We start from the raw sequence: 27,794 nt of genomic DNA on the forward strand, positions 1-27,794 counted from the left end.
AACGGAGTGGGTGCAATTGTATCAGATTATTTATTTATTTAGTTGGGAAAGCTGACTGTATGGTATATTTAATATAACACACTTAAATTAATCTCCGAAAGGAAATTCTGTCTGCAACTTTTACCCATATTTCCAACAATAGGTTGTGTTGATCCCAGTTGATAATTGAATGAAAAGCTCCTCAAATAATTGATTAAAATAATCACCTACAACACACACTTTACACACACACACACGTTTGTTTTTGATCAATCGAGCGAGAGAGAATTTCGGATAGTTTTTGCTTGTTGTTACCATGTTAAATCTATGAAAATACTGCATGTATTGCCTGCAAAAAAATTACTTGAGGAAGAAAACAAATATGCTCATTATTAAAAAGGAATTAATCCTGTTCATAACAGGGCTGGTTAGCCACAGCCAAAAATCTGGAGGTCCTCTTCATATTGATTCAGTTCAGAGTCCATGCAGCCAGTAGGACCACAATCTGGCAACAGCTCAAGAACAGCATCCAAGTCCAGAGGAAAACGGTACCTAGAAAACATCAAACACCCCACATCACAGAGGCCCAATCCCACTTCTGCGTCCACGGAGAACCACGTTGCTACTCAGAAGACTGCCCCTTGTGCCAGTCGAGGATCTATGAGGATCTGTGTGTTTGTAGACAAACTACAGTCTTGTTGGGATGCTGCTGGCACAGGTTTGGAATAAGCATCTTTAGAAATCTAGAGGGCGTTATTAAAGGTGTATTCGTTTCCCATGGATGGAGCTACTTTAACCAAGCAAGACAATGGAAGCGGTTAACGAGAGCACATGCTCCCCCAATTGGAGCACAGCAGATATCTCTGTGTATCTCTTTGAATGTACAAACACGTGACTTCTGGAGAATTGTATTGCAAGCATTTCACAATCAAACCAGGACAGTAAATAGGACTACATTTGGATATGGGGGGGGGGCACACATTCAGTTTGTGTGACGTCAATTAGGCCGTGCAGTCCTCACAGATGCTTGAAGCATAAATTGCTCATCACAATGTGTTTCCTGTGTAAAATATATGTTATCAGGGGGCCTTCCTTGGTGTATTTCTAGGCTTTTTTATGCACTCTGGCACCTTATAAACATTAAAAGTACATGTCTTATTCATTTATAAAACGTGTGAAACTCAAATTTACTGAATTACTTTCCAGATTAAGTTTATCCAAATATAAGAAGTTGTAAGTAATTAGCTTTAATTACTTTAACGCATGATCAGAATGACTGATAAATATCCCCGGTGCAAAGTTTATATTAATCTTTATTGATTTGTAATATTTTGGACATTCGGGGCTGAAGCCTAACGATAAGGCTGCAGGTTACAGAAACAACATCAAATGTTCACAACTAAGTATGTTCTGGGCCCTGAAAACATTGGCCGGAGAGGGGAGACTGACCTGACGTTGTCATTGGAGAGGAGCTCTGAGCCACGGGAGCCCTGCACTATGAAATGGGCGTCCTTATGAAGCTCCACCCAGCTGCAGGTGGCCTTCTTCACCAGGGCCACCTCAACGCCTGGCCTAACACCCTCAAACGCTACCCACACACAAGCACACGCACGCACGCATACACCCACAACCACACGCACACCCGCACCCACACCCACACACACACATGCAAGTCTTTAGTTTGTGAGCAAAGTCCAGCTAGGATGGAGTTAATGGACATTAAATCTCACCTCGGTCCTTTTGTTTCAGGACTAGGACTACGATGGCCGTGTAGGTCATAAAGTCCCCTTCAGCCACTGCAGACTTAATCTTTACCTTGTACGCTGGAGAAGGAAACAATCTATTAGCAATGCGTCTGTCTGTCTGTTTCTGTCTGTCTCTCTGCCTCTCTGTATGGCTGTCTCCCTTACCATATTGGATATGATCATAGCAGGTCTCCAGGATGCGTTCTTCTGCTGTAAGGACGGTGCCGTTTCCTCTATACGTGGCGCAAGCGGCTGGAATAAAACACACGTTCATTCTCAACAAACATTTACGATTTTTCGGTTGTTTATTTGTTGATCCACCAGATTTAACAGCTGAGGCCTAAGAGCTCCATGACGGTACCTTTCATGCACTGACACTCCTTCCCAAAACACAGTCGCTGTAGATCCTCCTCAGCAAACGAAAATTGTTTTTCACACACACTGCCTGTAAGATAAGGCAAAGAAACCAGGGGATTTAATAGCACAGCATTGGCAGACACTTGGGGTCTAAATGGATGTTGCTATGGATTTCATGGAGCATGGAGAGATTGGCACATATATTTTCTTTCTAGTATCAATCTATCCCTCTCTATCAAGATAAAATAAAAAAGACCCCCCCTCTTCATCATACCCCATCACATTTCCTTTGCAAAAAAAATAAAAAAGTCTGTTTTTATATTGTCCTGTCTTGACATCGACCTGTGCGGTGATGTCTTGACCTGACATCACAGGACCAATTCACAAATGCGTGTATGCTAGTCTGCAACCTCCCAGTTCCTTTTTTGTTTTCCAAAGGCGGTTATCAACAGATGTAGACCAAAAGGCCTCTAGACACAAAAGGATAGACCTACAGCCAATCAGAGCAATGGAAGGTGTGACATATCAGTGGCAGCCATCTTGGTTTGTTTATGAAAATCCTCAACGACGCTCAAATAGAGCACTCCTCTGTACAGTTATCGTATTAAACCCGCACTTCAAATAAACCGTTGTGATTGGCTCAACCCTGTCCAGGTCGGCTGGAAATCTGGACGGAAGGGAACCCAAATGCATATGCCAGAGCAAATGAATAATGAGCTCACAGATTTGTCTTCTGTTAGTAGTCTTATCTCAGAAGGCCAAAATAAATCACTGTAGGGGTTCATAGTAATACCAGGTGTTTACCTTGAACCTCGCTCTCAAACACTCTGAAGATGGACTTTGCCGCTGCCACCACGTTAAACTCTGCACGGACCCGGAACCCTATACACCGGAAGATATCAGACGGTACCTAAAGATGAAAAGACAGGACCATATCAGAACCTAGCAACCAGAGATTGGAATCCATCAAAAATTAGCAGGACATCAGCACCTAGCAACCACAAGAATACAAAAAGTAAGCCATCAATGGCAACTCAACACACATATCAATACCATGGCACTCCTTTCCATACTGTATTTAAATGTTTAGCTTTTTTTAGTGGCTTGCATACTGACACAACAAACACCCAAAAACATGAATATTGAATGTTTGCCGACGCTGATTTGACATGTTCTCCAACAAGAACCCGACAAGCAAGCATGTGCCTTAAGGTCTTCCTTTTTAACTTTCTTTCCTGCATCAACTTTCTATAAATCCTGTTTGGGGGCATTTATTTCATTTAGAGTAAGCCTAGGTGTGATCATTTTAATATTGCTTATTTATTATGTGAGGAGTGGTTAAATTGCTACATGTTTGAAAAGGCTTTTGTGTGCGTGTCTGTATTTATATATATATATATATATATATATATATATATATATATATATATATACTGTATATATGGACTTACATATTCCATCTCGATGATGACCACGTTTCCTCTCATTTTATAACTCAAGATGGCAGGAATATCACCGTTCTTAAACTGAACACAAAAAAAGAGTCAGGATGGTTTACTGGAAGCCAGATGAAAGCCAGAGTGTGGATGCCTGTGTTTGTATGTGTGCGTTGTGTGTGCGTGTGTGTGTATGTATGTACTGGTTCGAGTTCATTAAGGTTTGGTTGAACTCCTGTTGGAAGATGAATCTCCAACACAGTCAGGCCCGACTCTGGCTCAACCTCGTTTGGTGGGGGCCTGTATCTGTGGACGGAAAAAAGGGTCACATCCTGGCCTCATTGTGTTGAATTAAATTCAGCGGTTAAGCTTTCATTATGTCACATTTTAAGCCGTGATGTATTTCATCGCCTTGGAAATGCAGCATTTTCATGGTTAAAATGAGCTTTTCACCACTGTAACACTGCATTTTACACAGTTTTGGTTCAAACATAATGTAGTAAATAAAGTGTCAAATACAAAATTGTTGTGACAGTCTCATGAATTCCTCTGCTTTTGCAGTCAGTAATATTGAACCCTCTTCACCGAATGGACGATAACCTAAGTCAGACCACACCAGTCCATTACAGATCTTTCTTTTGTTTGCCTCTGGGAATAAACTCCACTTTTTTTCCTCCCTTAAAGTTCTCAGAAAGTAGTATGTAGATCCATATGTCTGCCATCTAGGACTGTGCTTGATGTGAATTTAATTTGTGTGATTGCAGGTCTACATCTATTCTTCTTGGTGTTATAATATTATGTAAGAGGATGTCCGTTCCCTACTCCATCGTGGAGCGTTTACTTGACACAGATTGGCGACATATTGCAGCCGGGCTACGAGCCAGAGAGGGTCTGCGATCGACGAAAGGGACAGGTACTGTGTCTCAATAAATATCTTTTTCGCAGACCTCTTAATGGCTGTTGAGGTATAAACAGGCCATTATTTCGCTGTGGCCCGGGGATCTTTGAACGGCCAGGGGTGTAATTTGCTATGGGATTGTGGAGTTTGAGTGTTTAAAGGGCTTACTTGACACAGGCTGTTAGGGAATGATACCGGGTGGCGCTGGTACCTTAGAGAGCAAGGGTAACAATTTAACATTACAATTTAGAATGAATAAATATATTATATTAGCAGAGGGATACATAAAGGCAGACAAGATGGCCGAATACTCACTTTTTTTGGTTAGTTCTATATTGAAGTCAAAGTTACATTCCTTAAGGGATACCGTGGTCTGGTAATATACGGTCTTGAGCTGAAACAGAATGTGAATGAGTGATTGAGTAAAGGGGTGAGGGAGGGAGTGACTGAATAAGTGATTGAGGGTTGAGGGACCGGACGAACCTCGACATGAGAGACACCGTTCCCATATCCTGTTGACACCGTGATGTCACCGTAGGTATGCACCTTGGAGGGAATGATAACGGTTAGCCTTCAGCCTAGCGGCCGTTACCATGAGATGACTTCACATCGACCACGCTTCTCCACTGGATGTACTCTGAATCGTGTACATTGACCACTTAGCTCCCGACATACTCAATGAAATTGAAATCAGCGTATCAGCATCAGCCGATGAAACTAGCACTCTTGCCGGTCAACAATAGTCACTGCAATGCGTGGGCTTGTCTGATAATGACAAATTGGTTGTGGGAGGAGATGCAATCGAGAATGTGGTATTGTTGACCAATCGGAGCCAGTAGTTTATCGGGGTGGGTGAAATGGGGAGGGGGGGGTTGCGTGGATATTTGACTCGGTCAGCTGAGCACCCTGCAAACAATGCGGTGATCCAAGCCCAACGCGGTGGCTCGATTAGGCAGCAAACTAATTTTGTGGCTGTGAACATCCCGATTTTTATTTCATTTGAAGTATATCAGGGGCCTTTGACCTACTAGTCTACAGCGATGTATTACGGGCACCTGTACGGGCGGGACCATGGGTAGGTTTTCCCTGAGTTTTACGAGAGCCTTAATGTCCTTCCCCGAGACAACGATGTCCTGGTTGAGTTCGGACCGGGTTAACTTCAGGCTGTACTCCGTAATGGCTTCCAGGGTTAACACCATGTCCTGGGGCCCACAGAGAGAAGGACAGGATGGGCAGGTAGTCAGACAGGATCAGAGAGAAGCAAAGACATTGACAGAAAGCATTGAAAAGGCGAGAGAAAAAACGCAGGCCCAAAGATAAAAAAGTACATAAAGAGTAATAAATCAACCCATAGAGACACCATATTATAAAACGCAGAGACACATAGTTGGACAGACAGTTGGACATGCAGACAGGGTGGAGGATGAGCTGAAGCCAAAGAATGGCAGACAGGCCAAGGACCCCTCCATTTTGTAATACTCTGTGTACCTCGGTGGAATAAAAGCCTCCTCCATAGTGCTGGTCCTGGGTCAGCCAGTTGACGATGGGCTTGACGTAGTATAACCTCCCCTTGAAGTGAAGATCGGTTCAAGTTTAGTGTTGATCAGATGAGATGTTAACACGAAGTGAGTGCTCTGTTCCTGAGACGTGGCCCCTTGAAGGTCAAATGTACCTTGAACACAGAGGTGAGCATGACATAGGCGGTGGTCGCCACCATCAGGCCACTTGATTGGTCAGGCTGCTGCCACTCAGCCACATTGGATTCCTGCCAATATCTCAGTTCCATGGTACCCACTGCACACACACACACACACACACACACACACACACACACACACACACACACACACACACACACACACACACACACACACACACACACACACACACACACACACACACACACACACACACACACACAGGGTTCATTGAAGGGTACATTAGCTGTCATAGCATACAGAGGCAAACCTGGTCACACAGTCACAGAACGTTACACACACACACACACACACACACACACACACACACACACACACACACACACACACACACACACACACACACACACACACACACACACACACACACACACACACACGCACACACACACACACACACACACACACTACCTTTCTGTCGGGCCAGACCCTCCAGGCTCTCGAACAGCGTTGTGGCCATTTCATTGTCGATGTTATGATATGTCAGGGCATAAGTTGCAACTGCACGCACATACAAACTCTTCACATGCATGACATGCTGGGAAATGTAGAGTACAGCTTGCGTCATAGCGTCACGCTGGGACTGAAGATAATCAAAAGGAGAAGAAAATGAATGGAAGAAAATGTGCTTTTCCAATGGGGAAAAGGAGACGTGTGGGTGGAGGGGGGGATCTCACTTGTTGCTGCAAAGCCGGGTGTTTAATTTGTGTGGCCCTCTTCAAGCTGATCAGCACAAAGGATGTCAAGTAGACAGAGTGTTCCTCGGGATCTGCCGTCTGCAACCAGAGCACAGCTGTCAGCGCCCAGGGAGAAGTTCCACACAGTCATAGACAAGCGCTCGGTGACCGTGTGTGACCAGATTGGCCTCTGTGTGCTCTGTGTGCGCTCTGTGTGCTCTCTGTGTGTGTGTGTGTGTGTGTGTGTGTGTGTGTGTGTGTGTGTGTGTGTGTGTGTGTGTGTGTGTGTGTGTGTGTGTGTGTGTGTGTGTGTGTGTGTTTTGAACTACTGTCCTCACATATGTAAAGCACATATGTTTTACCATCCGTCTCATTAATAACATAATAATGTCAAAACATTAATAAGAACACGTTTTTATATAGCATATATTTTAGACTCCATTTTCCACTCCCTATACAAGCCCTGTTTCACTTTACCTCAGGCCTTATTGTAAATGGATCCTTCTGCACTCTCTGTACTTTCTGTTGTGGAACAAATAAATCCTATACTCTAGGCTGCACCTTACTCATCTCCTCTAGGCTGCACTTTACTCATCTCCTCTAGGCTGCACCTTACTCATCTCCTCTAGGCTGCACCTTACTCATCTCCTCTAGGCTGCACCTTACTCATCTCCTCTAGGCTGCACTTTACTCATCTCCTCTAGGCTGCACCTTACTCATCTCCTCTAGGCTGCACTTTACTCATCTCCTCTAGGCTGCACCTTACTCCTCTCCTCTAGGCTGCACCTTAATCATCCCCTGGCCACCTCTAGGCAGCACCTTACTCATCACCTCTAGGCTGCACCTTATTCATACCTCTCTTCATATACATTAATAAAATGTAACATGATATATTGTATCTAAAACCCATCTGTTTGCATGAAGAACACAGCACACAGAACAGGTTTTAAAGGGAAATACAGATCTGTGCTGGATGTATTGCGGGTGTTCATAATATCTTATCAATGATGTCTGTGTTCTGAAAGCGAACACTCAACAGATTTTTTTTTTGAAATGGTGTATTTGTGTTACAACCCATCCTTTTTTATAGTTGACGGGGAGATGTTATATCCTAGATTAGAATTGTTTTATCTTTGGTTGTTGAACAGAACGATCAGTGTAAGAGTGTTGGCCAACATAATACATAACGATAGCATGAACAATTTGCGCAGCAATCATACATTTATGTATCTGCTCCAGTACGTCACTTGTGTACGGAATTACAGGGAGATGGATTCAGACATCAAGAGGGTATGCTGTCGCCAGTCCCCACAGGAGAGTTGTAGTCATAGCCAGATGCTATGTCTGGAAGATTAGGGAGACATTTATGTTACGTGTAAATGTTTGCAAATAAACAAACGTAAATAATTAGTGCTGTCAGTTAAACGCGATATTAACGGCGTTAACACAAACCAATTTTAACGGGGTGAATTTTTTTATTATATATATATATATATATATATATATATATATATATATATATATATATATATATATATATATATATATATTTTTTTTTTTTTCTTTGGCTCAAAACAAAGAAGCAGTAGCCTGACTGCTATGTTCAAGGCAGTATGTTTGTATGTTCATCGTTTAATTGCACTGTAGGCTTTTTTTTTGTATCGTCCTGTTTTGATCAGTATATGCCAATGTTGTTATCAATAAAAAAACATTTGCACAAGGCAAGCCGATGCACTTCTCCATGTTGATAAGAGCCTTAAAATGAGAACAATTAATGGGACAAAGAAATCAAGGGATATTTAGCATAAAAAAAAGATTTGCGATTAATCGTGAGTTAACTATGACATTAATGCGATAAATCGCTTGACAGCACTATAAATAATATATTGTATTGTATATGGTTTTAAACGGTTGCCCTTTTTTTAAATAACAGATGCGCGCATCATCTTTTATTTGTTCAATAATACACACTTTTTAGTTAGAGAAATATTTATTTTGGATATTGAAAAGAAAGCAAGTCACAGTTCATCATGGTTTGTTTGTTGCATTACGGCTATTGTGAAGTATCTTCTTGAGGGTTCTCTGGATTTCCTCATGACATTTGTACCTGCACAAGTTCGGATGTGGGTGGTGGCTGTACCGGGGCTAATATATCTAATATTTCATAAGAGAGAAAGCTTTTGTCACAAATATGACTTTCTATGAACAATGCAATAATCAATGCAGCTTGCATTATAACACAATATGGAAGCATGCAAAAAATAGGTTTCAGTTTTATTTTATTTCTAATCCTTCTTTTCGATGTCATTAAAGGAAAAGCTGCTCTTGAATTAGAAGGAGTTCTTGTGTCTGGCTGTGAGTTTGCGCGCATGCTATGCGTAGGCTGAATCGCAATAGTGAAAGAAAAATCAGATTGGCCAATACACACTGAAGAAAAATAATTTTAAAATTACAAAAATGATCCCTCTCTGGCGAGCAGAATGTTGCAGCAGGCAAAACATTATTTATTTATTTTAATTCCGATTATTAATTTATCTGCATCGAGACAGAATCGTTCTAGCGAGAATCGCGATGCATCGAAGAATCGATTATTTTTCCCACCGCTACTGATCCATGATGAATGTAACAATCCCTTCGCTACTTACTTACTTTTAGAATGTCTTAAAAAGTATAAATTATTTTAAAAATCTGAAAAGAAGGCCGCGATTCCAACATAGGCGTCGATTACGGGGGGGACAGGTCCCCCCCACTATTTGAAATACGAATTTTGTCCCCACCACTTTTAAAAATGTGCAAACCAATTGCGACTGAAAAAATCCCCACATACTCCGAAATCGTCGAGTCTAAAATCATGCGATAGGCGCGCACGAAGACATCATTTATTAGATAGACCTACCTAATAAACCGTTGGAACACACAAGACCGGAACCCATAGCAACGCCGGTAAACAAACCCCGACATATTATATATACAATTATATTATATTATATACTATTATAGATAGAGCTCCGAGAGTCGCAAACGGCAACAATCACTTTCTCCTCCATGCTGCAGTTCACACCGGACTGCACTGCACTGAGTTTGACGGTTGAACGCTGATTGGCTGTTACGTTACACATGTCACTCAGTGGCCACGCTGTTGAACGCTGATTGGCTGTCAACACGCGAAATTCGTGTCAAAGTTGAAATATTTCAACTCGAGCGAATTTGTCGCGCCACAAATCCTCGTGAACGCGCTCGCCTGTGCACGGCGAAAGTGTGGCGCGACAAATCAAATCCAAAAAATCTGCCCGATACGCGTCTATACGTTCACTTTGTATGGGATCTTGTTGCCCCGTCGCGTTTGGTGTGAACGCACTGGAGAAGTTTCAAGATAGACAGCCAAAATTGACATTTTTATTCAGAAAATAGCCGGTCCTTTTGCTTCCTGTAAAAAGCATGTTTGTGACACGATATGGATACATCAGCTAGCCTGCATGTGGAGGACCACATAAGGTAAGAAATTGGTTTACGTAAACTTTGCTGCTGGTTCTGTTTGCTCGTGATGGCCTGGCCAAAGGTTATCCCCGGTCCTAAGCGATTGTGATCTGATTCTGGTTGGTGCTCCAGCTAATATGCATTGTATAGATTGCAGCTAGTAGCAGCTACACACGGTGCGATTGCTATGCCAATGTGGTTATAGTTGTTTTGTCTGATTGAGATATGTGACGACTTGGAGCCTGGTAGGCCTATCCTGACATAAATATGTTCTCGCATAACCTGTGTGATTATCCTAAACTGTAGGGGATTTTATTTGCGGGCAATTTGCTTATGATGTTGCAACGAGTGAAGTCTACATTGGTCCTTCGCAAGTGTTTACTGGTGGTCAGGATTTGGCAGATGCAATTCTCCTCTGGGCGCTTGTTTTTTTTTGTTTTTTTTAATGCAGCATAACATATGCTACCAGCAGCCCTTGCTCGTCTTCAAAAGGCTGATGCTCAGTACCTTGTTTCATTTCGTACCCCCTTTACAGTCTGGCATTGTTTGTCTGGTAAACTTTGTTGATGTCATGATAAGTGTTAAATTGCCAACACTGTTCTTTGTCCTGTGTGTATTAGTATTACCTATCCCGAGCCAATACCCTGGTGTTTCCAACGCCGTTTTGCAAAACAAGCCAAAACACAAACTGTGTTTTCAACTTATTGTTCGAATAGGATTTTCAATACCTGACTATACACTGTAGAGCATATTGTAATACAGCGTTGAATGGATGAATAGCTTACATAAGGGTACCCAGCACTTTTCAAACCACACTCAAGCTTATGGTTATTGTCCCCACCACTTCTAAAAACAAACTGACGCCCTTGGATTCCAAGCCATTTAAAATTTAAATGGAGAGTAGGTGAAAAATTGAGGAGAAAGGTCCCAAAGTTTGTAGAGAATAATAAAGAAAAAAGAAAGAAAGAAAGAATAAAACTTAAGAAGAACAATAGTTGAGCGCTGCATGCAGCACTCACCTAAATATGTACACTTTATGTTGAAAGTATAGACCGTCACGATTCCCATTAAAACGAATGGCGTGGTGATTAGTTTTCTTAATGAGAGCTGGTCAATTGTGAAAAATGAATTAAACTGTAATCAGACAACGTGGTTATATGCTATAGACCCTAGAGTATCTGTGGTATAAAGGCTGGGACGAATTTCAAATTATAACTAGAAAATGCCTTTCCTGCAGAAAATGCAGTGAGTGCTGTAGTAAAAAAAGAGGTTGAAAATATTACACATCTAGGTTAAGACATGAAGAAACGTTAAATGTCTTGAATTTCAAATCATAAATATGTACAATGTAGGCCTATCCTTTAAATACTTCCATGGAACAGATGGCCAATGTGAATGATAGATACGTGTGGACCGATGAAAAGGTAAAACTTTTCCTTGCTCTCATCGAAGAAAAAAACATTACAGCTATTTTAGGTGGAAAACAACGCATTTCCACTATATATTAGGACCTAAGAGAGAGCATGTTATCAAAAGGATACGCCCTGGAATGTGTGTAGTTTTCCGCTCTAACCACTTGATGGAAACACACATAATTAGAATATTTTTTTGCGAACTTTCTAAAGATTCGCTTCACCTTAGGCGGAAACGTGACTAGTGTCTTCTACACCGTATTCTGAGACGTTTCTTCAACAGTTTTCTAGACGTTTAGATGTTCCTTGTTAAATGTTTTTTACGATTACACAGCGAAAAGTCTGACTCTTTCATTCTCTGTCTCTAAAAAACATCAAAGGTCACATGAACTAACGTCCATGTTAAGGTAAAGAGGCTGCCACACACCACTCTTTTGGAATCCAAGGCCAGCTCTCTAAAGGAGCCGTCTCTATTCTGGGCGTTGATGAGCCAGTCCACAGACAATCCTACAGATGTATAGTCCACCTTGATCACATCCTTTAGCAGAGCCAATGTATGGACCACCTTGGCGGTCAACCTGTAAGTCAGACAGACAGACAGACAGACAGACAGACAGACAGACAGACAGACAGACAGACAGACAGACAGACAGACAGACAGACAGACAGACAGACAGACAGACAGACAGACAGACAGACAGACAGACAGACAGACAGACAGACAGACAGACAGACAGACAGACAGACAGACAGACAGACAGACAGACAGACAGACAGAATGCTGAATAAGGGAAAATCAGAAAGCAGGTATTGGAGTGCTTTGAATATGAAGATGCTTGGAATGGGATAGCACCAGTTTGTAAAGAGATGGTAGTTTTGTATAGGATGGTAATTATAAAAAACAATATACATAATAATTATAATTATAATGATTAATATTATCATTTTGTAGCATGATCTGACCGTGTGCTTGGCTTTCCTTTCATCCACAAGCTGTAAGAAGACGGATTATCCTTGACTCTGAAGGACAACATATTGACCACACCTATGGATGGATACACACACACACACACACACACACACACACGCGCGCACACGCACACACACATTAATATATATAAAAACCAACAACAGATGGACAGACGGACAGACTGGGGTTTACCCTCTTTGATCTTCGTCTTTAGGTTAAATATGTTGGCCCGGACGTCCTCCCCCAGAACATTCCAGCAGTCGTTCCACTCCAGGTACCTGTACACATGGATGAGGGGGAGCAGCCCATCCAGCCCAGCTTCTGCAGATCCCAAGGGCCGACGGATGAGCTTCCTCAACCCTTCTGGCTCCAGTATCACAGACAGCATCTTACCCATGATCACCCCTGGACAACAGGGACATAGCAAACGTTGTGTAAGTCGCCATAACTATAGGAGATGCTCTTCAAAGTGCTGCAGGTAAGACTTAATTATTTGAACATGATTGCTTAGAAATGCCAGGCCATCCATCAGTTATAAGTGTGTGAAATGCTCTGTGAGAATATCGGTCTCAAGATGACTGCACAAGGCTCTGTAGGAGACCATTTAGATTGTAGAACGCTCTGGCTGATTTCTGACCCACCAGGGCCTCTCCTCCATAATTGGTTCATAACTGCCTTAATGTACCTCGAAGGTGAGTGAATGCAACCGATTTGTTGTTGTTGTTGTTGTTTATCGACAAACATCTTGCTCTTTCTGCCCTCTTTACAACTCCCTGCAAATCGCACATGTAGCAACTTTAAAGGAAGAGACGGAGCCTACCATTGAAGGAGAGGGAGCGCTCAACAGACGAGTCAGGGACCAGGTCAGGAGGAGGTCGATTCTTAAGCAGCACTTTTATCTTCTCCGAGCCTGTGTTGTGATCGTAGAAACACATGGTTCTAGATATCAGTGTTTGTGTTTTCCATTGAAACAGATGGTCCTAGATGGCTCTGTGCGTGTGAGCTGACCATATATGCCTTGAGGGTCCAGAGTTCCTACAGAGGAGGTCTCCTTTCTAACACCTTCAGGCTGTTAAAACAAGGAAAATGTTATATCCATCTATCTATCCACCCATCAACCCATCTATTTATCCATATGTCTGTCTGTCTGTCATACCACCACACGGAGCTTCTTCTTCACGATGTCTCTGGGGGCCCCTGGTCTGTCGCTGGTCCTCAGGGTGAATATCAAGGTGTGCTCCCCAGGCTTTAGACCCAGCAGGGTGAAGGGGCCCCCTTTCCCCACTCCAGAACCAGAGAGATAGGTCCACACGCAAGCTGTGGTTCGCAGGCCACTGTCCCCATCGGATTGTGAGTGGAGCAAGCAGAACTCTGGACCAACCGTCAGAGTTACACAATACTGGGAAGGATTGAGAACAAACAGCTGACATCTTTGCTCCACGGCCGTATTCTTCTGCTCAACCCCTAATTCCTCTCGTCCACCTCTTCTACTTCTGGTCCACCTCTTCTATTTGTGGTCCACCTCTTCTATTTGTGGTCCACCTCTTCTACTTCTGGTTCACTGTTATACTTCTGGTTCACTGTTATACTTCTGGTTCACTGTTATACTTCTGGTTCACTGTTATACTTCTGGTTCACTGTTATACTTCTGGTTATCTCTTATGCTTCTGGTTCACCTCTTATACTTCTGGGCCATGGTTCCTTAATGAGTCTGACTAATTGGTTCCTTGACAGGAGCTGTGCCTCTTTCTTGACACTTCTCTGAATACCTTGCAAGCATTTATCTATAAAATCAACCAATATGGCAAGTGGAACTTTGTTTTCCTGCAATTGCAATGTGAGGTGTATTTTGTTGTGAATTGGGAGGTGTAGCTGCGGGTCGCTACCTGTATGGGTTCAATGTTCTCATTATAAACGGAGCCCAGCAGGTCGAGCTGTTCTCCTCGGACCAGCTGGTAGGGCAGAGGAATGTTGACACTAACCGGAAGACTGACTGATACCTGCACAGGATCCTGAACACAGATACCTACCACACACACACGCACACGCACACACGCACGCACGCGCACGCACACACACACACACACACACACACACACACACACACACACACACACACACACACACACACAGGCCAACAGGCCAAACATAAGAGTTTATATACAAAACAACACTATCACATAATCATTTCAATATAGCATAAACGACCATTCAAGATACAAACACACAAACAAACTCCATATGCGGACGTGAAACTGCGTGGCGGTTATCGCCACGGTTTTGTATGTAATTCATTTTCACCCAGATGCATAACAAGACAAACAAACAAACAACAGACAGGGAGAAGGAGGCGTTGAGAAGGAGAGCAAGGAAGAGTTTATGAGAACCTACGGACCATTCTGGAACATTCCAACAGCAGTGATCTGCCAGGTGGTGAGAGAGTCTGGTAGACTCATGTTCACTGACAATAGGTGGTCTCTGAACACAAACACATGCGCCTCCAATAATCAGATTAATAGATTAACGGTGCGGTAATTTGAATTTAATAGCAGTCATTTTTAAGAAATGCCCATTTATATTTTAGAACGCTCCTCCCTTCTGACTCATGGACTACTTTTCTACACAATGCTCCAAGCGACTTTCTAGTCAGCTACAGATACTGGGTCGGCATGATGGGACAGAAGATCCAAACTGAATGTGTTTTTGGCATTTATAAAAAAGTGTGTAGCCATGTGCAAAGCCACTATTGGAAGTTTTAAATGCAACCATGCTGCAGGAACTACTGCTACTACGACTACAAATGATATCACTGTCACTACAGCCTGTTCAACTACGACCACAATACATGTCTTTATATTGCTAATAATAAGAATGATCTTGTTTGAATGAGAAACTTCAATAGATATTTGAAGGGTCCACTACTACTAGAAACTAGAAGGAGAGAATGAGGCTAGGCGAGTCCTCACCTGACGGGCTGGACCTCCCACAGCCAGCTCTCTGGGAAGTAGCTTCTGACTGAAGGGGCCATGTCTAAGTCAGCGCCCATATCTACACACACACACACACACACACACACACACACACACACACACACACACACACACACACACACACACACACACACACACACACACACACACACACACACACACACACACACACACACACATTAATAATGACCAATTCCTTATAATTAATATAGTAAGCTGATTACGTGTTATAGACATAGAAAAATAAGGATGGTAGTTTGGAGTAGTTAAACAGCCATTTCGAGGTAACCCAACAGTAACCCACAGCAGAACCTATACTAGTGCCTCAGTTTTACTTTAGGTTTCCCAGTAATCCTAGTGCCTTAGTATTTAGATAGATGCTGTATCACAACCCGGTATCACGCAATTTCGTGCTCATGCGCACGAACGTTAATCTATTGAATCGTGTTCCAGAGCACGATAGTCCGACTTTTTTCGTGCTACACAGAACGAAAGTAAACCAATGCATTCTGAATGGGAGTGTTCTCAGACAATTAACGTGCTCCACAAAACGCTACGAGAGAGAGAGAGAAAGAGAGAGAGGGAGGGACAGAGAGAGAGAGCGAGAGAGGCTTCAGAAAGGGTGTGCGCAGATAGTACAGTGCACCCTAGTTATGTTTATGCCAAAACCACAAATGCTATATATATATATATATATTGCCTAATTATATATATTGCCTATATATATATATATATATAGGCTATATATCTATAGCCAAATTGTCGAAGATGCCCGAGAATCTCCGGAAATATCAGCATGGGAAATCGGCGCATCAGACCCATAAACCTATACAGAAAGACCTCATCTCAAGCGGGAGAGAACGTTTGCGGTGCTGGTTTGTGTCACGTAAGTACAGGGCTCTCAAGTCTCATGCATTTGGCGTGAGACACACGCAATTCAACCCATGCACACGCTCGAACCTGGTCTCACGAAAATACGTGACACTGTCACGTTATTTAATCTATTGAAACGTGATCAGGGACACGTATTTCGGACCCCTTCCTGCCCTCGGGGTCCGACCGGGCCAAGTTTCGGTGTGGGGGCCCCAGTTAGGCCCTAGAATAAGGTATTCAAATTTCAGGGCGGTAGGACCTTCCTTTCTCAAAAACTGTTTTTCCACCACATTCTGAACCATTAGGTCTTGCAGGCAACACTTCTGAGGGGCTTTGTCCAAATGACAGTCCATTTGGGAAAACTTTTTTTCTCTAAGGGCTAGAACTCCAAATCTCGGATATGTCGTTCTCGGGGCCCCGGGGAATGACAAACATTTTAGCATCCCTAGCTATCTCGAAAAGGCCGGAAAAGGGGCGTGACCTCCAACAGTACAGTAAATGTACATAAGACAGAGGTTAGTTTCTAGTCCATTTTTTGTGGGATGGATGTGTACATGTGTGGCTTAAGGTGTGTAGACACAGCTGGCCTGTGGCCACGTTTTTGAAGTCTGGGGTCAAAAGGTCAAAAGGAGCCGGCACCACGCCGCTTATGAGATAACAAAAAGTTCATGTGTATTTCTCTCATAACTTTTTGTCATTATTAAAGAGAGGCCTAATTCTCAGATATGCATGTTGGATGGCTAGGGTGTAGGTCTGGGAAGAACTTTAGGCCAAAATCTTGCAAGCGAGCCGCTGGGTGAGGTGCAACGAGATGGAGCACTTGCTGAGTCATTTCCTGTAGGGCTGGAGCCACAGGTTGAAGCGTATGCATCCTTTGAGACCCCCTTTGATGTATAAGAGACCCCAAGGTACAGCTTACTTAAAGGTTCTCGACTCAGTCACCTATTGCATCACTTCCTTTAGGGCTTCGGCCTCCTAATTGATCATTGTAGTATAATTGAATGCCCTCTTTCATATATAATACCTCCACCACTGGGACGTGGCAACAATTCTCCAAATCCATATGGGGGAGGGGGGGGGGGGGGGGGATGCTTGTGGACGGTAGGGGTGTACACTAGACATAAATAGGAAGCAAACTCAGGAGAAGGAATGACCTCTCACAAATATTTATTTAATAAATTGTTTCAAATAACCCTGCCTCGTTTAATCAATGAGCTTGGTGTTTTGCTTATCGGACCCTAGTTTACAACAAAAACAAGACAATTGACGGCAGCTCCTTTGCCGCGTGGTTTTTAGATCCATGTAAGGATTAGAGGGGGGCGGTCGATAGCAACCACTAGGGATGGGCAAAATGATTATTTTCCGGGAACTAGTTCTTTCAGTTCAGTTCACTATAACAATTCGTTGGTTTGATTCGTTCGTTTTGATTCGTTCGTTACGTCAGATGACAGGGAATCTCACAGGTGTCTGCCCTCCCCCCCGCGAGACGCCCTGAGCATAATTTAAGCGACTTCTAGGCTCTACCCCTCGTGAAAATCGACACGATATACTATATAGTATAACCAAACGTCCCACCAATATTTATACCACTTGCTTACTCTCTATATGTCATTCATGGTTTTATATTTATAATTTTATTTTACTTTACATTTAATTCTTCATTATTCAGGCATTACACAACTTTCATGGTCATAAATAAAAGAATACGAACTGCAGTTTAATTTCTTTGTTTGTTCTTGAATTGACGTAGAATGGAGCAAAGACTCCTGGGATTGGAAAATGCGTTTATCCAATAAACAGATGAGGTCAAGTCTATTTTCAGAAATGTAGGGGGATATATGAGTGGCCCCACTTCAAATGGTATGACCCAAGATACGTTTACCCAGGTGCCATGGCAACACCATTGCTACCTCTCATTGGCTGAATCTTTGAGAACGTTGTAGACTCAATCAATATACGTCGCGGGGAGACGAAGCTCTGTTCGTTTGTATATTTTATTTACGTGACCATATTTTTGTTTTATGTTAAAAAAAAAGAATCAAAGAACCAGTTCTTCTTGTTTTGGGGAACCAGTTCTTGTCGTTCACGATCGGGATTCGTTCGTTGTGAACGAATCGGTCGTGACCGACTCATCCCTAGCAACCACCATAGCAACCATGACGGTCTAGTGACTGGATGCAGCCCCGTTGAAAAAAATAGAATACCACCCTACACACTCAGGAGATTAATGATATTTAAATTATTATGACCATGAAGTCTTTATTTGCATGGGTTTACATTTCGTTCTGTGTAGCATGGAAAAATCTGAGAAACACTCCCATTCAGAATGCATTGGTTTACATTTCGTTCTTTGGAGCACGGTTATTTTTATTTATTTATTTATTTTCAGTTTTTGAGGAGGTGCTTCAAAGATGCAAATGTTTCTGCAATAATCCAAAATCCAATGGAAAAACCTGTTGGCTTTTTGTCAAGGGAACCCAGGGCGACGCTCACTTCCGGGTTGGCCAACATACGTCATCCCTCCACCACTCCACTGTCAATTCGTCTACTTAACACCTGACCCCCCCCCCCCCCCCCCCCAATGGACATGTGAAATCCTCTACCATATTTATTTATTTTTTAAAAAAAAGACACTTATGTCTGCATATTTATATTTATTGTGCCTATTGCTGTTGTTTGTGTTTGTATTTTTGCTTTTTGCACTGCTTTATTTTGCACTATGGGTAGTGAGCACCACCCCAATTTCATTGTACAAGTTTGCACGATGACAATAAAGTCTGAATCTGAATCTGAATCTGATCAGCAGAGAAATAATTTGTCTGCAAAGACGGTGACGTCGCTTAGCAACGGAAGACGCTGGGGTTGACAAGTCACGGGACTACTACCCATGCAAGTGAATGGAGCGTTCCACGGCATTGAGAGGATCCGTGTAATAAAGGCCTATAATATTTCTGTTCATGGCATAGATTTCTCCTCAGATTAGGCCAATAAACCAATGATAAAATAAAAATATAAACGCTTGATCAAAGGCCCGGCCCGAGGATAGTGGTGGGAAATATCGGCCCGACCCGGCCCGCGTCGGGCTCGGGCAGAGAATCTAAACACTGACTGGAACTACTAGCAGGTGTCTGTAGGCCTATATCAGGAGTTAATGCACGCCCTGCAGCCAATCAGAATACGAGTATTCCCCCAGACCGTGGTATAAACAATATTATTCACGAGTTATAATCAACCCCTACACATCAATATTAATGATAACCCATTAAATACGGTATGATTTCTAGATGTCATGGCAACGTCCGCTCGTGACACTGGACTTGCGAGGCATCGACGCAGACTTTCATTCACATAGCCAAAAACAAGAGAATAGATGGCTAGATAAAATAAACATCAAGAAGTACAATTCTAAAAAGAACAGATGAAGCAGCTACCCTTTTTCCTTTGCGGTTTGCGTACAGAGCAGCGCACCTGCATTTAATATATCCGTGAATTGTCACAATTTCTCAGAATCAAAGGTGAAAGTAGAAACGGGTGGCCAAAAGCTGTCATATTGTTAGTTATCACAGAAAATTGTAAGTAGAAACGGGTGGCCAAAAGCTGTCATTTGTTAGTTATCACAGACAATTTTCAACAATGAATGATCTGTACGGAGCTCCTTAAGGGACATTAGGGAGAACGCTCCCGGGCAGAACCTTAGTTTGGAAGTCGTGCTTATAGTGACACGACAAATACTTCCAATTGAAATACAAAATTTAGAAAATACGTGTCCCTGATCACGTTTCAATAGATTAAATAACGTGACAGTGTCACGTATTTTCGTGAGACCAGGTTCGAGCGTGTGCATGGGTTGAATTGCGTGTGTCTCACGCCAAATGCATGAGACTTGAGAGCCCTGTACTTACGTGACACAAACCAGCACCACAAACGTTCTCTCCCGCTTGAGATGAGGTCTTTCTGTATAGGTTTATGGGTCTGATGCGCCGATTTCCCATGCTGATATTTCCGGAGATTCTCGGGCATCTTCGACAATTTGGCTATAGATTGTCTCATTACACGCTAAATAATATAATTATAGCCTAATAATATATATAGCCTATATATATATATATATATATATAGGCAATATATATAATTAGGCTATATATATATATATATATATATATATATATATATATATACATATATACGTATATAGCATTTGTGGTTTTGGCATAAACATAACTAGGGTGCACTGTACTATCTGCGCACACCCTTTCTGAAGCCTCTCTCTCGCTCTCTCTCTCTGTCCTTCCCTCTCTCTCTTTCTCTCTCTCTCTCGTAGCGTTTTGTGGAGCACGTTAATTGTCTGAGAACACTCCCATTCAGAATGCATTGGTTTACTTTCGTTCTGTGTAGCACGAAAAAATTAGGACTATCGTGCTCTGGAACACGATTCAATAGATTAACGTTCGTGCGCATGAGCACGAAATCGTGTGATACCGGGTTGTGTATTACTAGTACCTTAGTATTAAGATAGGTACAGTATTACTTGTACCCTAGTATTAAGATAGGGGCAATAATACTAGTACCCTAGTATTAAGATAGGTGGAGTAGTACCCTGATAGCGCACCTGGATGCTAGGCACGATGTGCACTGCTGCGAGAGATCTTGAGGCCATATGAGACAGTACACAATGATTGTATGTTGCTAGCTGCCATCCTCCATGTTTTTATGTTTCAGCGACTTTTGCTCGCCCCACTTTGTTTTAATCAAATTGTGTTTTAATTGAGCTTTATGCATTTGTTTGACCACTGGCCAATGCTATGGGTCCGAAGGCATGAGAACTGTGCGACTCAACTCCCACATTTCTATCAAAACAAAGCAAACGTTGCTGATTGCAGCTATAGACATACACACATACCACAAGCTTATGTACGTTTGGTACGTCAACGTCTATGATTTTACTTTGGATGAACAAATCTTTCCAGGTCCCTCACATTTTCACTGCCACAATGTTTTTTAGGAAAAAGGCTACCAGTGATGCTGAATAACTGGTTAGCTTAGACAGCGGGGGGTGTAAATCAGATCAATTGAATGGCGTTCTGAACCTGTGCTCTTTTGTGCCAATTTCACTATCTACTTACAGTAATGGGCTGTTCAATTCCTCTACTTGCATGATTTGTATAAAATACCTATCCCCCCTAAATAAGTATGGGACAATTTATTGATGCACTTCTCTCTGAAGGAATAATGATGCTCAAAGATGAGGCCTCTATTTTATGTGCAAACATTATGGATCTGATGCAATATTAGATAGATGTATATATAAACAAATGAGTCGGACTGACCTCGGGAATATTGGAGATATTCTGGGAGGCTTTCCAAGCTGCGTTCGCAGCAGTCCTGGAAGGCTTTCCTGCAGCGCGGGTACGTTTTAGGAATTGATTGGATAGCATACTGCCCACAGGTCACACTGCTGGGAAGGTAGTCCAGACCCTTCCTGCAGCACCTGCCTCCGATTCCATGCCCAGCCACTGGAAATGCATACAAGCACCCAAAACAAATATGCACAATCATAAATATGTCGATGCGCACACACACACAATACGCACACTACCCACCATCACGATCCTTAGCCTTTGAATTGCATATACTGTCAAAGCAAAGGGATGCCACCCTTTCATTCATGCATGTGTTTAGCAATTTACACTTGTTTTACTTTGAAAGCAAGGAAGGGATTTGTCGTGGCATCACATGATGATATGTAATGGCTACGTTACTATAGAGAGGTGGAAGAGTCCTTACCCAATTCATTTTTCTGGGCCTCTGTGAGAGATCTCTTTGCCCGAACCAAACCTGGGCGGAAACCTGCACACACAAATACACACCTCCCTGTGACTGCATACATAGTTCATAACACATCTCAAAACGTTTTAGCAGGTCACAAATCGCACGACATTCGAGGAAACACCCCTATCATATTGATCTCTCAGACCACCCATCAACATCAACCGCTGGCCTGACGGAGCTCCACATCAAACCACACACACTGGCATTAACGTATCAACAGCGTCATCGTCCCTTCATTGTGACGTCAAACTCTTAACTAATAGTCATTTAGATGTCACGAAAATAACACAACCTAGAACGAGTAGAACGATCGCAACAGAAACTGTAAGAATATAGGATCTTACTTGTGTTTTTTCTTAACAACGGCCTTATTTAGTAAAAGTTACAAAATGGCATATAATACTATTTTGATTCTCTAACAAATTACCATGATTAACAAACAAAACCCTTGTTTACTGCCATTATTGTGGTTCAAGATGAAGGCTACCACTGACGCTATGAACATCCCAGGTTTTGGTTAAACAGCAGCTAGTGCAAATCTGATCAAAGGAAGTGCGTTCTGCCCCTGGGACTTTTTGTGACATTTACAAAAACAATCTTACATTATACCACGGCTCTTCTTAATGCTGTAGAATTTTCAGTCATTTGAATGGGCCTTCCCAACGTTCAATGGTCCATTATTTTTGCATTGTTGACCGGTGCTAAGCATAATTGACTGCTGTCAAGGGAAGTGGATTTTTTGCCTCTGATTCCCATCTTTCGTAGCACTCCACAAGTACGGTAGTCCGGTAACTTATCAACCCCAGCATATTCGGTTGCTAAGCGATGTCGACTTCTTTGGCGATCATTTTCTCTGCTGATCAACACTACGAATGGTCACAAATAAATTGTAAAAAGACACACCGTGGGAAGTAAATTTTCCATTTGGCAAGTAGCCGTATAAATATATAGAACGCCAGTCATTATCAAAAAAAATCCTGTTAATGACCGGCGTTACATACATTATCCCTTATGTAAATGGCTTTCAGATTCATCTTATGTTAATGTAACAAACGCAATCTAGGTGGCTGCCACACTACACCTAGGTGAGATTTATGGGGCTCCTGCAGGTAAAGAACACAGGTTGATGGTGTTAAAAGGGACTTTATTGTAGAAGTTTGCAGGTAATGATGCATGGCACTGGTGCTCCATGTTGCCATGATGGAGATCTCTCCCTGAGTGTGCGTGGAGATGGCTAGTTTAACCTCTGCACAGTAATAACTCAATGTGCAACAGGTGTGCAGTCTCACCCAGCGCCAGAGTCCAATCAGACTCTGGTCAGGTGAGGCTGCTTAAACCAGCCATCATCCACACAAACTCCCACAGTCATGATTTCTATAAAATATCTTTCACCAAAAAATAAATATGTGACATCGTTATTGATGAAATTCTTTCTGCAGGACAAATTATGCAAAAAGAAACATGCATTAAATGTTCCAAGCAGGGCCGTTTCTATATAAAAGTGATATGAGAGATGGCTTGAGCTCTAAGTAGGATATGAGTAAGGGCCCCCAGAGGTCAGAAGGAGCTCTGGTTCCTGCTTTACTCTTGGTTGAATTGGTTTAGAAATGAGTCAGACTTACCTGGTCGGGAATATTGGAAATCTCCTGTGATGTGTGCCAAGCTGCGTTCGCAGCAGTCCTGGAAGGCTTTCCTGCAGCTCGGGTACGCTTGACGAATTGAATGGATAGCAAACTGCTCACAGGTCACACTGTTGGGAATGTAGCCCAGACCCCTCCTGCAGCACTTGCCTACGTTTCCATGACCAGCCACTAGAAACGCATACAAGCACCCAAACAATACACACATGAAGAATCATAAACATGCCCTCGCACACACACAATATGCACATTACCCACCATCATGATCCTTATTCTGTGAATTGCATATTCTGTCGAAGAAAAGGAATGCTACCCTTTAATTAATGCGTGTGTGCTGCAATATACATTTGTTTTACTTTGACAGAAAGGAAGGGATTTGTCATTGCATCACATGATGATATGTAATGGCTACGTTGGTATAGAGAGGTGGGAGAGCCCTTACCCAATTCATTTTCCTGGGCCTCTGTGAGAGATCTCTTTGCTCGAAGAGCAGGAGTCGGTTGGGCCGGAGCTGCCAAATGGGCGAAATCAGCCTGACCTATTTCTGCCGATTTCACAAATTATCTGTTAAATTCATCCAAAGTCATGATTTCTATAAGACACTTATCTACCAAAAATAAGTCTAGGACATCGTTATTGGTGCAATCATTTCTGCAGGAATAATGTATTGAATGTTAATGCATAGGATGTAACTTTGGCCCCCAAGAGGTCAGAGGCAGCCCTGATCCTCCGTAACTCTTGGTTGAATTGGTCTGGATAAATTCAACCAAGAGTTGAATTTATCGCTTGGTGGGAGACCAGCCACTAGAAACGCATACAAGCACCAAAACAATACACACATGAACCATCATAAACATGTCCACGCACACACACACAATACGCACACTACCCACGATCCTGAGCCTGAGAACTGCATATTATTTTGAACCAAAGGAATACTACTCTGTCATTCATGCGTGTGTGTTGCAATATACACTTGTTTCACTTTGACAGTAAGGAAGGGATTTGTTATGCCATTACATTATGATTTGAAATGGCTACATGTCTTGCCTAGATTACCTAATGAGAAGTCTCTTCCAAGCAAGGCTAAGAATTCTTTACTTATTTGAGAAATCAGAGAGGAGGAAGAGGAGGAGGAGGAGGAGGAGAAGCAGATAGGAAAAGATAGTGATCAAGTATCTCATGTGTTATATTTATAGGACTTTAAAAGGCACACTGTCTAATTCTCGCAAGGTGTTTGTAAGCTCTTGGTCAGGACTGTACAGGAATGTAACGTAGAATATGATATGGTCATGGGCGATCAGATTATTCCTCCACAAAGACGAATAGAGAGGTGGAACCCATTGCCATTTTCTGCTCCTCGGTGGGGGATCTCTTTTCCCGAATCGAACCTGGGAGTTTCCTTCCTGCTCACACAGAAAAATACAGATCCCTGTGACTCTGAACATGTGTTTGTAGCACATCCCAAACCGTTTCACAGGTTACCATCGACATTAAAGGACATAATCCTAACAATGATGTCTCTGGCACGGCCATCCACTTCCAGAATTGCCCAGACGGAGCTCCCCATGGCCACACGCGCACAGCCCGCCTGCCGTCAGCGAATCCACGCCATCTGTGTCATTCGCTAGACGTCGGAAAGTTATTCGGAAAGACACTTTGACGTCACGGAAAGAATGCCACTTGAGTTCGGAGCAGGGTAGAACTGCTTGGTGGATTTAACACCTTTTTTCTCTGAATTAATTATTTTGGTAACAGTGACAAAAGGTCATAGATTACTATGTGGAAGATCACATAAGGCATATCTCCACGTTTAAATCAAACGAAGGATTATCCTTCCAACGCCGTTTTAACAAGGGATTCTGGATTATCAGTCTCTTGTTGTGATTTTGTTCACCGGAACGAGGCGAAGACCAAAACGTCTCCAAATCCTTGTACTGCCACAATGAAGGCCACCACCGATGCTACAGAACTGCCAAATCGATGTGCAAATGATCTTCTAATACACGTGAGCTCAATCAGAAATATTCATCAAAGCATTCTGTTCTTCTTTGAGAAATCAGAGAGGAGGAGAAAACAATTTCCATGTTGGTCTTGAGACCATGATGTGAAAGTATCGCAAATGTTACATATATAGGAGTCAATAAATGGCACATTATTTCTCTCAAGGTGTTTAGTTTCACCAATAAAAGCAATGTCCACATATAGATCCCATTCAGCTCTTACAGGACAGTGAAAGAAAGCTGTGTGAGGGAATATAATGTAGAATATAATATGGTAAGATCACATGGATGTAGATCATATAAGATGTGTGGAGAGGTTGAAGAGCCCTTACCCATCACAGCTTTCTGCTCCTTTTCTGTGAGGGATCTCTTTGCACGTACCGCTTCTGTGCAAGTCCCAGCTGCGCACACACAAAGAAACCCCCCTGTAGCTCCGTACATGTGTTCATAGCCCATCCCACCCTGTCTACTGAGATGCATCTCGATGGATCGACTGATTGCTTTTATATCGGTTCGGTACACTGATCGACTTACCACTTTGTGACCCTTGGTGAATGGCATTGGTCAGTAAGGTGAGGCCAGCCAATTGGAAGACGCCCTGGGCATCCCCTCCTCCGCCGGCCCCACAGCCCTGGTCACTGAGCTCAATATGCCTCAATACCTGGAAGACAGAGGTCTGTTGCCGTCCGTCTGCCTGGCTATGCATGTCTGTCTGTAGGTCAGTCCTGCCCTTTCCTTACCATGTCGACAGGGTCCTTGTGATTGCGACGCAGGGGAAAGACGGCTGTATCCACAGCAGAGAGAGCAACAAGTCCGTCCTGCTTGGTTGACACATCCAGCAGGAGGTGGGACTTGGGCCTCTGATCCCGTCCTCTGTAGCGAACCTCAGTCTGCACACACACACACACACACGTACACACAAACGCATGCGCACACACACAAACACACACATACACACACACACACACACGCACGCACACACACATACACACACACACACATCGATTTGAATCATATTTTGTGAATGTAGATATGTGTGTGTGTGTGTGTGTGTGTGTGTGTGTGTGTGTGTGTGTGTGTGTGTGTGTGTGTGTGTGTGTGTGTGTGTGTGTGTGTGTGTGTGTGTGTGTGTGTGTGTGTGTGTGTGTGTGTGTGTGTGTGTACACATACCTTGAGACTGTTGACACATTTTCCCTCGACTTCTATCCACAAAGAGTCTGCCACTACTTCTCTTTCGATGAGGTAATAGACGAGCAGGCGAATGGATGGCGTCATCTCTGGCGTAACCCTAAACCGCACAAACTGATTCTGTCCGGAGACGCCAGAACCCTCTACAACACCAAAGGTCACCACCTTTCCCTTAGACAGCACCTGCACCACAGAAACAGACCAGCATACCACTTTACACCTCCATCCCATTCCACCCGTCATGCCGTCATATTTCCACAATCACCCATCCCACATCTGTACATGATGTTTACAACAGGCCATTTAGCAGATTCAGCTTTGAGCCATCCCTCCAGTGGAACTAGGTTTACATTTTAGAGTAATAGTTAGAGTAGATAGTATCACATTTCAAAGTGCTTCCTGAATTCCCTGACAATTTGTGTTCCAAACTACTAGCACAAAATAACAGAATTGATGAGATGTTCCAGGAAGTCGTGGTCTTCAGATGTTCCAGGAAGAGGTGGGTCTTCAGTGGGATAGTCCAGTGCTTTAGGTGTTTGACTTCTGATCGAAAGTTTCTGGCTTTTAATCGCAATGTAACTAACCGGAGGCATCCTTGACCA

At 42.8% G+C, this 27,794-nt stretch overlaps 1 protein-coding gene and 1 long non-coding RNA gene across 2 annotated transcripts in view; both read right to left on the reverse strand.

The window, feature by feature from the left end:
• Window positions 1-11: 11 nt before the first annotated feature.
• The window catches only part of c5 (complement component 5), a 34,853-nt gene continuing 7,070 nt past the window's right edge, over window positions 12-27,794 (reverse strand). Inside the window, exons 13-45 of the mRNA XM_060053063.1 lie at window positions 27,175-27,375; window positions 26,745-26,894; window positions 26,539-26,665; window positions 26,337-26,405; window positions 25,342-25,407; window positions 23,984-24,172; window positions 22,317-22,379; window positions 21,860-22,045; window positions 15,636-15,717; window positions 15,065-15,147; window positions 14,556-14,695; window positions 13,826-14,068; window positions 13,678-13,738; window positions 13,490-13,579; window positions 12,862-13,074; window positions 12,663-12,744; window positions 12,127-12,277; window positions 6,811-6,909; window positions 6,545-6,716; window positions 6,088-6,209; window positions 5,904-5,984; window positions 5,471-5,617; window positions 4,899-4,961; window positions 4,727-4,809; window positions 4,584-4,619; window positions 3,721-3,823; window positions 3,533-3,607; window positions 2,886-2,991; window positions 2,086-2,169; window positions 1,890-1,976; window positions 1,710-1,802; window positions 1,429-1,567; window positions 12-531 (exon numbers count right to left, since the gene is read on the reverse strand). Coding sequence (XP_059909046.1) covers window positions 408-531; window positions 1,429-1,567; window positions 1,710-1,802; window positions 1,890-1,976; window positions 2,086-2,169; window positions 2,886-2,991; window positions 3,533-3,607; window positions 3,721-3,823; window positions 4,584-4,619; window positions 4,727-4,809; window positions 4,899-4,961; window positions 5,471-5,617; window positions 5,904-5,984; window positions 6,088-6,209; window positions 6,545-6,716; window positions 6,811-6,909; window positions 12,127-12,277; window positions 12,663-12,744; window positions 12,862-13,074; window positions 13,490-13,579; window positions 13,678-13,738; window positions 13,826-14,068; window positions 14,556-14,695; window positions 15,065-15,147; window positions 15,636-15,717; window positions 21,860-22,045; window positions 22,317-22,379; window positions 23,984-24,172; window positions 25,342-25,407; window positions 26,337-26,405; window positions 26,539-26,665; window positions 26,745-26,894; window positions 27,175-27,375 — 3,810 coding nt within the window. The 3' untranslated portion in view covers window positions 12-407. The remainder of the gene's footprint in view (window positions 532-1,428; window positions 1,568-1,709; window positions 1,803-1,889; window positions 1,977-2,085; window positions 2,170-2,885; window positions 2,992-3,532; window positions 3,608-3,720; window positions 3,824-4,583; window positions 4,620-4,726; window positions 4,810-4,898; window positions 4,962-5,470; window positions 5,618-5,903; window positions 5,985-6,087; window positions 6,210-6,544; window positions 6,717-6,810; window positions 6,910-12,126; window positions 12,278-12,662; window positions 12,745-12,861; window positions 13,075-13,489; window positions 13,580-13,677; window positions 13,739-13,825; window positions 14,069-14,555; window positions 14,696-15,064; window positions 15,148-15,635; window positions 15,718-21,859; window positions 22,046-22,316; window positions 22,380-23,983; window positions 24,173-25,341; window positions 25,408-26,336; window positions 26,406-26,538; window positions 26,666-26,744; window positions 26,895-27,174; window positions 27,376-27,794) is intronic.
• LOC132458827 (uncharacterized) lies at window positions 6,916-7,842 on the reverse strand. The gene is made up of 3 exons (XR_009525961.1): window positions 7,597-7,842; window positions 7,422-7,471; window positions 6,916-7,371 (listed from the first exon to the last, which is right to left on the reverse strand). It is a non-coding gene; the product is annotated as an uncharacterized LOC132458827 (long non-coding RNA).

Source organism: Gadus macrocephalus, chromosome 6 (genome assembly GCF_031168955.1).
Source record: "Gadus macrocephalus chromosome 6, ASM3116895v1".
In the NCBI taxonomy this organism is placed as follows: domain Eukaryota; kingdom Metazoa; phylum Chordata; class Actinopteri; order Gadiformes; family Gadidae; genus Gadus; species Gadus macrocephalus.